Source organism: Ascaphus truei, chromosome 4, assembly GCF_040206685.1.
Source record: "Ascaphus truei isolate aAscTru1 chromosome 4, aAscTru1.hap1, whole genome shotgun sequence".
Taxonomy (NCBI): Eukaryota; Metazoa; Chordata; class Amphibia; order Anura; family Ascaphidae; genus Ascaphus; species Ascaphus truei.
Genome location: NC_134486.1, coordinates 189,997,293 through 190,012,292, shown reverse-complemented (window position 1 = coordinate 190,012,292; position 15,000 = coordinate 189,997,293). Strand labels below are relative to the sequence as shown.

The 15,000-nt window shown below is 43.1% G+C and overlaps 1 protein-coding gene across 18 annotated transcripts in view; it reads left to right on the top strand.

The window, feature by feature from the left end:
• Window positions 1-15,000, top strand: part of QKI (QKI, KH domain containing RNA binding) — a 249,315-nt gene that overhangs the window by 3,704 nt on the left and 230,611 nt on the right. For 9 of the 18 annotated variants that reach the window (XR_012801028.1, XM_075596727.1, XM_075596723.1 and 6 more), the window contains exon 1: window positions 10,387-11,284. The exons of 1 other annotated variant lie outside the window; for it this stretch is intronic. Coding sequence is in view for 14 of the 17 variants with exons in the window: in XM_075596727.1 (XP_075452842.1) it covers window positions 11,143-11,284 (142 nt within the window). In the remaining 3 variants the exon portion in view is untranslated. Of the gene's footprint in view, window positions 1-10,385; window positions 11,285-15,000 lie in introns of those variants that run through there. 8 more of the 18 variants (XR_012801029.1, XM_075596730.1, XM_075596729.1 and 5 more) reach the window with 3 other exon arrangements.

Here is a 15,000-nt window from a genome sequence, read left to right as displayed (position 1 = left end):
CTATTTGATTAGCGGTTCTGGACAAAGTTCTGTGTGCCTGCACCTTCCACCAAAAAGTGTTACCCCTTTATGCCCTCTGTCAGCCTTGCCTGGTCTATTTGCATCTGACCAACTTTACACCCATTGCTTTCCAAGCTGCTCATATACATGGCCCCCTGGGGTTGTTTCTGCCAGCCATCTTATCTGTACTGAAGGAGGGGGGGGGGGGGAGGGGTGGATATTGGCCATAATCCTTATTGTTGGGCGGGGGGGGGGGAGAACGGGGTGGATATTGGCCATGATCCTTATTGTTGGGTGGGGGGGGGGGGGGGGGGGGGGCGGTCAGCTACAGCCCTATATAGTATATGGTACCTCTGCCCTTTTTGTTAATGTGCAACACATTGCAGGCTCATGGTACGAAGGGGTTCATCTCTATTAACCAATTTTCTATGAATACACAAGGGACAGTTTTTGCCAAAAGCTGCTTTAATGGATATGGGCAGGTTTGAATTTTGGTTTGAAGTGTGCTAATTCTCTAGCATCACTCCAGGCACTAGATATTAATTTTTTTTTTATCTTCAAATAACCTTTCTCCCAAAAGCTGAGCCACAGAATGGATTCTTATTTTTTTTTTGTGGGGAAGGCTGTAGGAATTTTAGTTTTTGCAGCTGTTGACTGGCCCAATGCAAATATTTGTCTTGCACACATTGCAACATACCTTTTATTTTATTTTTTTAAACTACCGCCTGTTTTACAACCGACTGTCAGCCTTTGATCCGTTATGGAAAAGAAAAAAAAACAGGGGTAGAAAGAGATTACCATCATTCTGTTTTTATTCAATTCTTTTGCTGACGGTATAAACAAATAGTTACTAGCTCTATTGTTACATAAAGGGATTTTATGAGGAAAGAAACCTTGCCTAGGGAATAATTTCTTCTACATGTAAAGCAGCTGTCCCCCCCCCCCCCCCAAAACAAATTGTTGTTCATAATGTTTTTTTTTTCTTTTTTTTTAATCCTCCCTTTTACCAATAAACCTCCTCATAGGCATTCTATCTCATGGGCTGCCAGTGACAAGAAAATTTAGCCGTATTGGAATCTCATTTTAAAGGCCTCCAATGCAAAGCAGGTTTCTCCTAAATAAATGAAGAATACAAGAATATGCAGGAAGGATAAACACTTACCACGTAAAATGTATACATGAATATATCAACTAACTTGTCTTTCTTAAATAGAAGAGGGTGGGCTCGGTTACAAAAAAAAAGTTCAAATGGGAGCCTTGGGAGGAAGGGGTATGATCTGCACAAAACAAAAAGGAACAAGACTAAGGTTGAGTCCCCGCTAGTGCTGAGCGCGCTCATGCTTGGAGAGCGCTCCAAGCATGAGCGCCGGGTGTCCTGTAATTTACACACACTTGGGGGGGTAGGGGCATTGAGCACGCTAGAAAGTTAGGATTTTTTTTTGTTTACAAAAGCGCAGAGTGCCGGTGAGTGTGTGCATATCTGTATATGGAAGTAAACGCGGCAAGCGCCGCCCGCTCCGTGCTAGTGGGGACGCAGATTAAAGTGTGAATGCTAGGAGTTAACACACCACATTTACATAATCGGAGACGATGTCTACATAGGGTGACCACATTTTCAAATGTAAAAACCGGGACACATTTATAAAACAAATTAAATCAAACTGTGCCCCCCCCCCTTTTTTTTTTTTTTTTTTTGCTTTTTTTACACTCTTCCGCATCCTCTCCTCCCTTTCCACCCATCCCCCCTCTCCACCCATCCTCTCCTCCCTTTCCACCCATCTTCTCTCCTCTCCATCCTCCCCCTGTCTCCCCCCCTCTCTCCATCCTCCCCTCCTCTCCCCCCCATATATACACACAAACACTACACCATATACACACATACCAAGCATGCAACATTAGTTTAACACACACATACCATCTACAAATACACATTTATATTCAACATATACAAACACGACAGCATTACGTCTTCAAGCATGAGCTCGACTAGGCCGCATCCTGCTCGGAGTGTGTTTGAGGCCGTGGAATTTGAATATTCCCTGCATGAGACACTTTTTTACTGGGTCTCTCTTCGAATTTAGTGACCAGCAGACGTGCCTAACATCCACATGGTCAGGACTGAGACTCCCTAGCGAGAGAACTGCTCGCTAGTGCTATATTCACACAATGCTATTTTTAACTCTATCCTAGGGAGTGTTCCTGTTTCCCCGTCCTCTCCCTTCATTAAATGTTATACTTTTTTACGCTATGGGGTGTGAACTTTATTTTCTTTTTTCCGTATATGTATACCCGCACACACTGATAAAAAGCCTCAGCAGAGGTAAGTGTGGTGCACGGTAAAGGGTAAATAGTTATAGTCTGTGAGGATCCCTAGAGATGTAATATACCGGCACAGTACGAGAGATCGTGTGTGTGTATACTTGGTTAAGTTATGGTGGGTCACAGCAAAGCATATAGCAAATAGAAATATTACTGTATGCTCATTTGCATGTCTTAGACAGGTCTGCAACCCCACCTTTCACCATTATCACTCAGCACACTTCCACTGCAGCAAGGGATTCTGGGAAATAACATGCAAATGAGCACACAGTGCCACCTTTTGCTTCAAAACCATTAATATGGTTCCCTATAGGCTTAAGCTTGCTGCATGGTCACAGCTTTGAGCACAGCCACAGACAGCTGTTTCGACCTTAACCCTGGCTGTGCTCAAAGCTGTGACCATCTTCACAGCTTCGGGGAGCGGGGAGGCTTCGGGGAGCGGGGAGGAGTGTGGAGTGAAAGCAGGTGAGTGCCTGTCTGTGTGTGTGTCTGAATGCGTGCGTGCCTGTCTGTGTGTGTGTGTGTATGTGAGTGCGTGAGTGCCTGCCTGCCTGTGTGTGCGCGCGTGTGTGTGTGTATGAGTGCGTGAGTGCCTGCCTGCCTGTGTGTGTGTGTGTGTGTGTGTGTGTGTGTATGAGTGCCTGTGTGTGTGTGTTTAAAGTTACCCTCAGCAGCTCCAGCTCCAGCCCGAGTCTGTGGAGGGAGGGGGAAAGGGGAGAGAAGCGGGTCCCTCCACTCAAGCCACGCCCCCCCTCCCTTTCAAGCCTCCCACTCCCGCCCACCTCCCGCTCCGGCTCCCGCTCCCTACAGACCGCATATCGCGGTCTGTGTATCTCAGCGCACCGCCTGTCTGCAGTGCGGGTGCGCTGACTCTGGGAGCGGGGCCTTAGCCTAAGGCCTCGTTCAGGGTGCTGGCTTCGGAGGGAGGGCGTGCTGCCGTGAGAAACAAAGTATTCAATTTGAATACTGGTTGTCAGGGTAGCAACCGCCCTGTCTCCGAGGCCAGGAGTTGAAGCTGACTACAGTTTCAATAAACGAAAATTTCGTTTTTTGGAGCTGCAGCAGCGTCACTGGGACCTAGGCAGCCAATGAAATCATTCTTCAGAATGATTTCATGACTGCAACCTCGATACTTACCCTGCTGTGTGTAACCCCCGCCCCCTCCCCAACGCTGAAAAGTCTGCTGGGGGATAAACACAGATCGCCCAGCAAACTGCCGCACTAACTCCCTCCCGCCCTCCCTCCGAGTCCTGCAGCTGGCACCCTGAACGAGGCCTAAGACATGCAAATGAGTATACAGTAATATTTCCATTTGCTATATGCTTTGCTGCGACCCACCATAACTTAACCAAGTATACACACACACGATCTCTCGTACTATGCCGGTATATTACATCTCTAGGGATCCTCACATACAGACATACACATATATACATGCATACATACACATACACACATGCATACATACACATACATACATACTTACACATACACATATATATATATATATACACATACTTACACACATATATACATACTTACACACACACTTACACATATATACATACTTACACGCTTGATTTTAAATGAGTTGTTAATATTTACCATTAAATACACACGTGCAATGGAATAAACACTGGCATAAGGTTTAATTCTGCTATCTGAGCTACTCTGCATCTCTGATCTTATTCTCTTGCTGCACTGACAAAGTTCTGTGTGGAAGATTATGTGACCAGGCAGCCATTAGATACAATTGAGCTTGTGCACTACCAGAGAGAGAGAGAGCAGTGCTCAAAAAGGGGTGTGCCAGAGCCGGTTGCAGGCAAGGAAGAGGTTGTGCCTTTGTAAAGGGTTGCTATAGGAACAAACATGCTCTTTGCATTATAATACATTAAAAATTGTCTTTCAAAGTTGTTTATGTAGCGCACTTTCCCCCACCTCCTGAGAGAGATGGCGGCTATGGTGTGTAGTGCTTTACCTGTGGTTCACAGGAGGTCTGAGCATCCGCTGCTGGGAGCCTGGGGCGTACCGGAATAGTCTCTTGGTAGTGCCTCCACCTGTACAGGATCCTACTATGTGGGATAACCCTGTTACAGGACCCCATGCAACAAAAACACTCAATGGTAAAAGTAACAGTTTACTGCATGAAGGGAATAATGAACCACCTGGTCACGCACGACCGTACCCTCCAACACCCTTGTTGTCCCACACTCGATGCGCAGTCCCCAAAGTTCCTAGAGCTCTTGACCACCTGACCACAAGAAGTCACCCACCCCAGTGTGTGTGAGAGCGCTGCCCCACTAAGGTGTATAGTTGGTGCACTTGTTGATACCTGCCGGGTCCTCCAGCACCCGGTAACGTCGAAAGGATCCAGTGATGAGTCCGCCCCCGCGTGGGGTAGTATCCGGCTGGAGTGTCCCAATTTTGAGAGTCTCTAGCCCTGCGAGGTTGGTCTGGTCCCAGACCGTAGGCCGCATCTGCTGCACGGCGTCCTGCTGTGTCCCTGATACTATAGAGCTAATGGCGCAGTGTCCCTATTTTAGTCTGTGATTATATCAAGAGCTTCAGTGCAGCAGTGCTCTCCTGTGGCGTCATAAGTAGCAACGCTGCAGAGCGACGTGCACATGCACAAGAGATTTAGCAAATGACTGCAGGGGTGACATGCTCAGATGTCACTTCCTTTACCACAACGCCTGCCTGTCCAACACCTATCCAATGAATTCTTCAATTGAAGATGTCCATAATAGTGATTGATTAATTATTTAATAATTAATCAATGTAATTATTTAAAAAAATAAATAAATAGTTAAGTCGGTCAATAATTATCAATGTTCTTCAAGGAGTATGGTATGTTCAAGGTATATATCGCTTTTCAATAAAGAAACTGTATTTTGTATGAAATCCTGAGGTCAATTTTTTTTCTAGGATTTTCATTGGTTAGATTTTGGAGGAACATGATTGGTGCACTGAACTTCACTTTGATTGGACGTCTGCGTCATGTGGCTGTCGCTGCTTGAAAACAAATTGGCCAATCTCCTCAACTGTCTCCTGCTTTGCTGTAGTGAGCGGGGAGACAGTTGAATTTGGTATAAGCAGTTTTCAGGTCTGTATAACACTTGTGTAACACCTTTTCCCCCCCCTATCGCAGATAGGGACCATGTGGGGAAATCTACACTTATGTTACCTGGTGTGGTGCGTTACCTGATAGGCTCAAAGAAGACCTGAACCTCCGCCACTGGGAGCCTGGGGTTACCTGATTCGTCGTACACAGCGCCTCCACCTGTAAGGGTTCCCACCTGAGTGGGATGGTCCTCTTACAGGAACCACAATAATAAAACACGCACACAGTGTATGCTAATAACTGTTTACTATTGTAACTACTAATAATAACTCCGGTACCTGTACCACACAGAATAATGTGTATACACACACATGGACGTGCACTGGGTGCACACATCAACATAGGTATTCCCCAAAGTACCTTATGTCCAAACCCCACCCACGTGTGATGGAGATAGCGCTATCCCTGGACGTGTTGGTGCACTCTTTATAGATACCTGCCCGGGCTCCAGCCACGGGTGCCGCTATACACTGAAGTGGATCCGCCTGATCCGACGTGATGTCCTCCTACGCTTGGGGTGACTTCCAGCGTGGATAATATCACCGCAGCTCCGCACCGTCTGTACTTTGACGGGGATCCGTCTGCAACCGGCCGCAGTCACTGCTTTGCAGGGCCTCCGAGAAGATAGTCTCTATATAACTCTGGGGGGTCTGAGCCCAGACCCAGTAATCAGGCTGCGCACTACTGAGTGGCTTCTAACTTAACCAAATAGCTAAAGGGGCAGATCTCCTTACGTAGGGCCTGTCCCTGAAGCAACCACAAACTGGGGAATGGTAACTTATCTGGGACCTCTAGGGGTAACTAGGCCTAGTGCTAGGGGCTACTGCACCCTGCACACACCCTTACTCCCCCAGCTCCCAGTTCCAACTCCTAACTCTTTTTTAAAAGCTGTCTAAACTGTCATCTCTCACAGCTTCACTGGTTGCTTAGCAACATGTAACTGCAGCCTTAACTGTCTCTATTCAGAACTATTCAAAACTGCCAGCGCAGGCTCCCTTGCACTGAAAAGGCCTTAATTGCAAATGCAGCCGCCCTATTGACTAAGCCGCAGCATGTGACAATCCCCTGAGGGATACGGGGGCTATACTTGTTTTTGCGCCGCTTGGTGTCTCTACAGGAGACACCACAGGTGATTTCTGGTATAATCACAGCCTAAGCGGCCTGCCCCTGTAGCAGCCACAATTTGGTTTGGGGTCTCGGGGCATACTAGGCCTAGTCCAGGGAAGCACCGCTCCCAGGACACTACCTCTCAGCTTCAGCTCCCTCTGCAGACTGACATGGCTACAAGCGCGCAAACTGTATCATATCAGGAAGCAGGGGATTGCTGCAGCCCTATTGGCTGGTTCCTGGCACCTGATTAACTGCCCCTGTGCATTGTGGGGCTTGTAGTCCCTGCGGAGCTTCCTCCATGTAATGGCCGCCCTACAGCACTATCTCTGCGCATGTGCGACCATATTCATGACGGTGGTACCCTGCTAAGGGAGCCTCCGGGGATCCGATCGCCTCTCCTACCCGCCGATCGTACCCTGCACCTCCGCAGCCACAACGGGAGGTGGGGGAACCTGCCTATATTTAAAAAATAAAAAAATGCTAAAAGTATTTTCTCATAGTAAAGAATTGATTAAAAAAAAAAAACATGCAGGATATTGCTTGAACTGCAGCTTTAAAGGGCTTGGTGGCTCTTCCTGTTTTTGTGTGTTGGGCTGTGGAGGCTGGAGGAATCTGCATGTGTAAAGGGGACCGGGAGCTTTAAAACTTTCAGGAATGTCCAACAACAGATTGGGGGGGAAACTTCCATGAAACTTGAATTTTTATTGAATGGCTTCAGATTCTTGAGCCACTAAGGGGCGCCAGTACTTACTGTTCTGTTTCTGTGATTAGTGTTTGTTTAATGAAAGCATTTTGGAATGGGATTCAAAGCACTGATTTCTTCTATTTCGTGTGTGTGTGTGTGTGTGTGTGTGTGTGTGTGTGTGTGTGTGTGTGTGTGTGTGTGTGTGTGTGTGTGTGTGTGTGTTCTTAGTAATAGGCAGTGTTCACTTGGAGAAACTGATCTATATAGAGATAGGTAGATATCTGCTTTCTCTAAACTGGTTAATCTTCTCTTCTGTACCAAGTTCAAATTGTATGCTTTTAGGTGTGTATTTTTCACACTGTTGTGATTTTAATACTCTCCTTGCCAGTCGGACTTCATTTGTCAGTTAGATGTGTGGAGGTGCCACTAGCATATATTTTTGATACAGAAAAATTCGAAGTCGGCTCAGAATTGCTGAAGAGTTTTCAAAGTTTTAAACACTAATTTTGTCTGAGTCAAAATTATATAACAAACAAAAACAGCCTTGTTGTAACTGCCTTCTGAATTATTCACAAGTCAAGAGCAGCTTCTTTAAACAGCTCACTCCTGAGAATTTATCTTACCTCTTTACTGAATTGTTTCTCTGAAGCAATTTGGTGCTTTTGTACCTTACCAGGTCGCAATAATAACCTCTCATGACCTCTAAAAAAAAGTTGGTTGTAAAAGAGCATATTAAGAATGAACCATAGGTTGACATTTTTATTTATTTATTTATTTTAAATGTATGATCTGGGCATTTGATGACAATCTAATTTATCTCACCTCTTGAGAGGAGCGTGTGACGCGAAATGTACGTCAGGTGGTACCTGCTGACGTCACGACGCTCGTGTCCTTGGGGAGGCAGCAGCTTCAATATACTGCTGCTACAATTTCTTACAAATTTGCCATAGAATTAGTCTGCAAAAGAGTTGAAACGCGGGCTATAACTTGATATGGGCAGAGAGCCGTGCCTCCAGGCTATATACACGCTAAGTGTGCCTACTCTGACGCTGGCATCTTGTATATATTAACCAAAATTGATGGAGACTTGCAGTTCCTAAACAGGGCTTTTGCACCCTTTCCACCCCCGGGTACTTTTATTTGTTGGATCAATGCAGGCAGCGGTGAGGGACATAAGCAGGGTATGACTAATTTATTCCGTATGCGTCTCAGTTTGGGGAGCTTAGTAACATCACTATTTAAATGCTCCTTATCTCACATTTCTATGTTTATCTGATCACTGATATTACATTAGGTGCTATAAACGTATTCACCCATCTACCTACCCTCACCCAGACTTTACGGTTTAACCCTTTGCAGCCTAAACCAACTTGAGTATCATGACCATGCATAGAAAATAAAAACTGTGCACTTTCACAAGATTTTAATGCAGTAAATGTTTGTGATTACATCCTCTGTATGGCCTCATATCTGGCCAGGGGTTAATTTTTTGTGCTCCAAATCCACACTGAGTTTGGAGTTTATTTTGATAAAAACTTATAGTGATATTTATATACTCCACCAGACAGGTATAATTATACCTCCTAGGTGAATTCACTATAAATTATAATTGCAGTCATCTCTCTGCATCAAATCTAGATCATTTGTAGATCTAGACATGTTTGTCATATACAGTAGATTGGCCATAAATAATCCATACCAAACAATACCATTTTTATCTGTTCCAATAAAGGGTTGTAAACGTACACTAATCATATACAGCCTCACTGTGTGCATTCTACAGGGATTGTTATTCTTTTGTGTACTACAATTTGATTTATCAGTAGTTTCAGGGAAAGTTTCCAAACATATATATATTTTAGTAAGTTTCAATAACATGTGGTCCGTGCTGTTAAAAGTGTAACTTGGAGTCATATGTTTAAGGCAAAGTTGTCACAATTACCAGTGAACACCTGGCAATTCACAACTTGCACTTCAATTCAAATTTACATGTGAATGGGGATTCTTCGTCTAAGCAGTAAAAAGTGCTGGTGTCTGAACTCAATTTTTTTTTAAGACTCCTTCTAAAGTTATGCTGTGATGCCACTCCCTCCAAGAAGCATGTTTAAATTAGTAGTAGGTATCACTTCTGTGTTATGTACATGCAAAATCATTCTGCTTTCTTCTTAAAGGAAGATTGTATGGTATTAATTAATGGTTCAGGAGAGGAGTTATCAAACACTTTCTTATATTACTAAGATTGAAGATTAGGACACCTACCGGTGTTTGTTTTTTGCACAAATAAACATTTGGGTGTTGGAAAATTAGCATCTCCCATATATTGCAAATTTCTCCTACATATCTATATCTTGATGCAGCGCCGTCCATGTACATAGCACTTCTCAGTAGTAACACACTTGACCTAATACAACACATAATGGGAATAAGTGCTTCAGACATAAGTAAAAATAAAGGTTGAAGTAGAAAGAACAAATGGTGCACAGCAGCTAAAAATAACGGAGGGGGGCTAGGTGCGCTTGAAATAAAAAGGTATTTAATGGATCATAATAAAGAGGCACAAAAATTAGTCCAACAACGAATTTCATGCCCACATGGAGCTTTATCAATTTTTTATGCCCAGCACTTTTGAGCACCAATAAGCACCTGCCCTTCAGAAGAGCATGAAATACATACATAGAGGCTAGTGAAAATTAAGTTAAATGTATGGTAGTTATGCACACATTTTATTTATTATTATTATTATGCCATTTTGAAACCATGTGGGCAGAGCAGAGAATAAAGACAAGCATAATGAGTTTAGCTACACACTGGAAGCTTGTTTTACCAACATAAAAGATTTATTTTATCAGGTTTTTTTTTTTTTTTGCATTCCAAGCAGATTAATTCATCTTTATACAGTTGCTGCAAAAATAGGTTAATCTGAAATGTGTATATTTTAGATATTTTATGTCTTTTTTTCTGGTTTGTTTGCAGCAGATGTGACTGACTGCCCCCTAAATATCTTCTTTCTCTTTGCCTTCACCCCCCTCCTCCTCCTCACTCTCCCAGCCAAAGCACCACCCCACCCCTTCCTCTGCGGGACTCCACCTCCATCCACTTCAATCCCCTCCCTCCACTATCCTCCTATCGCCTGTTCTCGCCGTCCCCCCACCTCCTTCTCTATTCTGCTGTCTGAACTGAAGCGAACTGCACAAGAGGGAGAAGCGAGCTGCACTCGCACACACGCAGGCAAGACACAGAACGGCTGGGGCTGGGGGGTAGCGGACTGAGACCAGAGAGAGAGAGAGAGAGCTAGCTGACAAAGAACTGAGAAATAGGGGCTAAAATTGCAATCTATTATATATACAGACAGAGAGAAGGGGTATTGTGCAGCTGCACTAATACACGGAGCAGGGGAGAAAACAGAGAGGAGGCAGCAGCTCAGGCAAGAGGAGGCAGAAAAGGCGGCCAGGACCCGAGCAGAGAGACCAGATCACTCACTGCTCCAGCTTGTGATATACACCGCAGATCTGAGAAGGGAGATCCATTGAGGAGCAAAAGAAGGGAAAATAGATCCCACTTTCTCCCCTCTGCACCTAAAACAGGACCCCCTTCTTCTTTCTCTCTATTTAGTGTTTCTCCTCCCTCGTGTTTGTCTCGCAGTACTGGGCTTTTCGGCGCTTGTTGCAAGACTTTTTTTTTTTTGCAAAGACAAAGATAAGAGACTCGGTTGCTTAGAAGAAATTAAAGAGATCGGATTTTTTTTGTTCATGTTTTTGGACACACACTGGGCGGAATAAGGAAGAGTTTTGGGTATTGTCCTTTTTGTAAACTATATAAATATATATTTTTACGAGCAGCAATTGGCACCCGCCCCCTTTTTTGTGTGATCTAGTTTTTTCTTTCTTTTGATTTGTGAGTTTGGAATATGGTTGGGGAACTGGAAACTAGGGAGAAGCCGAAGCCGACCCCAGACTACCTGATGCAGTTAATGAACGACAAGAAGCTTATGAGCAGCCTGCCCAACTTCTGTGGGATCTTTAACCACCTGGAGAGACTTCTGGACGACGGTAAAATAAAAATATGCATAACATTACATATACACACACATGGGAATCGGATGCAAAGCCAGAGAAACTACTAACACATGTTTCAACCTTAATGGGTCTCATCCGTGTGAGGTTGGTTGTACTAGATTTGCAATTTTCACCTACCATAACTTAAATATTTGCTATACGGAGGAGGGTTGTCGCCTTTTTCACACACACCTATATTTTCAAGGTAAATGTCGTTTTGCTATACAAACACATGCAACCATTGAACACCCCTGTATTGCTGCTGTGGGATTATAGATTTAATGCTAGTTTTCATTCTCTCATTAAGTTTTGCTATGCCACATGAGGCAACACATAGTTTTGTTACCATCAGAGAGCCCTCCCCCTCCCGAGCCTGTTTGCTGCACATGTGATCTCTTGGAATGTGGGTTTATCTGGTGGTTAACAAACTCTTGTGACGCAAGAAAGGCACAGTGGGGATTAACTGGTGGTATGGGAACCCGAACATTGCTTTTATAATGGCTAAATGTGCGCAGTTAACTTGTGGCCATTTAACTGATGCAGTAATTTGGTGGTGCCACACAGACTGATGTTAACAAGACTCCTCTTTTATTACATCCACACGTGGTGTTTTGGTATTAGGAGAGTAATCTGTTGCCACATGATTTATTAGCATGGTAGGTTTGGCAATCTGATACCCATGCCATTTTTAAACTACCACGTTGGAAATGTTTGCCTATGTGGTAAATTAGTTGGACGCTACCAAACTCGTGACATTATAGCCACAGAGACATGTATTATATAGTAGGAACCAACATTTATGCTATGTTGCCTGCTTATAACCTTTCAGATCTGTGATTACAGTAACATCAAATGCATCTTAGAATGAACAAAAGTGGTTAGCTTGTAACTCAACCTTCATGTGTTAGTAACACCTGGCAGGTTGTGGTTGGGTGGCCATTTGCTCCCTTTTTCTGGATGTCAGACACTTCTGGTATTTTATTGCCACCAAGGCGTGATATTGGAAGAGGACATTTTTTTTAAACCCCAGTATGAACAGCAACCTCTTGTTATTTTGAGGGTTTCTTGGGAACATTTTATTTTTAACAATTAATTTATCAATCATACTGACTTTGCAAAGTGCTCTTTACACTGTAAAATCCTATGTCAGAAACCAGTACAAAGTTGTGCTTGCAGTGAGGGTTGGTGGGTAGGGGTGAGGGTTGTGTTGAAAGAAGGCTGTAATTAAATCCTCTAGAGAATGGGTGGGAGGTTAAGAAAGAGGGAGGTAGATTGAAATGGAATGTGTTCGATGGGGAATAAAATGAAGACAAAGCATATAGGAAGAAAGAAAATAAAATTGCTGCTTATTGCAGTGCAAGAAGCGTCGTTCGTATACATTGTATTTTAGCAAATGGTATTGGTCTGGCGAGGAGGCAACTGACACTTTTTTTTTTTTGGTCATTTTTTTGTAATTCTATGATCTGGAGCTTGGTAGACAGCTAGAAGTATGCTTTTAAAAAAAAATTGTTAATCCCCTTTATGTGGTTAAACATAACCGAATGGGCAACACAAACGAAACTGTCTCTGCTAATAACTGTTTCAATATCTAATACTTTAATGTGCTCCATGTCACTTTGAGCTGACATGCTCTCACATAATGACCTACATCTGGATGTTTCCTGCATACTAACAATCTTGGATTCTTTTAATCAGCCGGGCACAAGCAATGAAGTGGTTCATGATCGGGGTTAGATCCCAGTCTCCCTCCTGAAATGAATATGCTGCCCTGTTAAATATACGAACTGTGCATTTCGTCATATTTGTTAACTTTGAGCTATAAATGATAGACCATTCCAGGTTTACTACACTAATAACCAATGTGAGTGTGTCTAGAATTTGTCCTGCTCAAAGTAAATAAAGGTGACAAGGTAGTGACATTCTGGGGTCAGTGGCTAGAATTATATGTAGAGAGTTATATCTTCTGGGGACTCTTCTTCAATACCAAGAGGGTTAGGAAGTTGTTATATTAAGTAGTGATTTGTATTCCAGGGTTTTAATTCTCAGGAGGAAGCTCCCTAGAATCAAAATGTTTGTGATGAAGAAATCAGAATGAAAGCTTTTTTTTTTTTTTTTTTCAAAGAACCTGGAGACCATTGCTTTTCGAATAGCGGTTCTGGACAAAGTTCTGTTTGCCTGCACCTTCCACCAAAAAGTATTACCCCTTTATGCCCTCCGTCAGCCTTGCCTGATCTATTTGCAGAGATGCTCTGCTCCATCTTGCCTGAGGGACATCTGACCAACTTTACACCCATTGCTTTCCATGCTGCTCATATACATAGCCCCCTGGGGTTGTTTCTGCCAGCCATCTTATCTGTACTGAACCATGGAGGCAGGGGAGGGGTGGATATTGGCGATTATCTTTATTGGGGGGGCTACTGCCCTATATATGGTACCTCTACCCTTTTTGTTAATGTGCAACACATTGCAGGCTCATGGTACGAAGGGGTTCATCTCTATTAACCAATTTTCTATGGATACACAAGGGACAGTTTTCACCAAAAGCTGCTTTAATGCATATGGGCAGGTTTTAATTCTGGTTAAAATTGTGCTAATTCTCTAGCATCCCTGCAGGCACTTGATATTATTATTATTATTATTATTATTATTATTATTATTATTTTCCCTTCCAATAACCTTTCTCCCAAAAGCTGAGCCACAGAATGGATTCTTATTTTTTTTTTGTGGGGAAGGCTGTAGGAATTTTAGTTTTTGCAGCTGTTGACTGGCCCAATGCAAATATTTGTCTTGCACACATTGCAACATACCTTTTATTTTCTTTTTTTAAACTACCGCCTGTTTTACAACCGACTGTCAGCCTTTGATCCGTTATGGAAAAGAAAAAAAAAAACGGGTAGAAAGAGATTACCATCATTCTGTTTTTATTCAATTCTTTTGCCGGTGGTATAAACAAATAGTTACTAGCTCTATTGTTACATAAAGGGATTTTACGAGGAAAGAAACCTTGCCTAGGGAATAATTTCTTCTACATTTAAAGCAGCTGTCTCCCCCCACCCCCCAATTTTTTGTTCATAATGTTTTTTATTTTTTTTTCTTCAATTTAATCCTCCTTTTTACCAATAAACCTCCTCATAGGCATTGTATCTCATGGGCTGCCAGTGACAAGAAAATGTAGCCGTATTGAAATCTGATTTTAAAGGCCTCCAATGCAAGCAGGTTTCTCCTAAATAAATGAAGAATACAAGAATATGCAGGAAGGATAAAAAATACAACGTATACATGAATATATCAACTAACTTGTCTTTTTTAAATAGAAGAGGGTGGGGACGGCTCGGTTACAAAAAAAAAGCTCAAAAGGGAGCCATGGGTGGAAGGTGTATGACGTGCAGATTAAGTAACAAATCAAACAGGAACAAGACTAAAGTGTGAATGCTAGGAGTTAACACACCATATTTACATAATTGGAGACTGTCTACAGAACTTTCTAAGGAAGGGGAAATGGGGAAAATGGCCCATGGGGGAGTTTAATGTCCTGCAAGAAGGGTTGGTGACAGCATTTTTTTTCTTTTGGCAGCTCTGCGAACTGTTCCTGTTCAATGGCTCCATTTATTTTTAGTCTCAAAATTAGGTTAGCATGTAGTAATTGAGGCCTTTTTATTTGTATCGGTACCTCTTGCATATCTACGGTTGAAGGAGATCACACAAGTGGG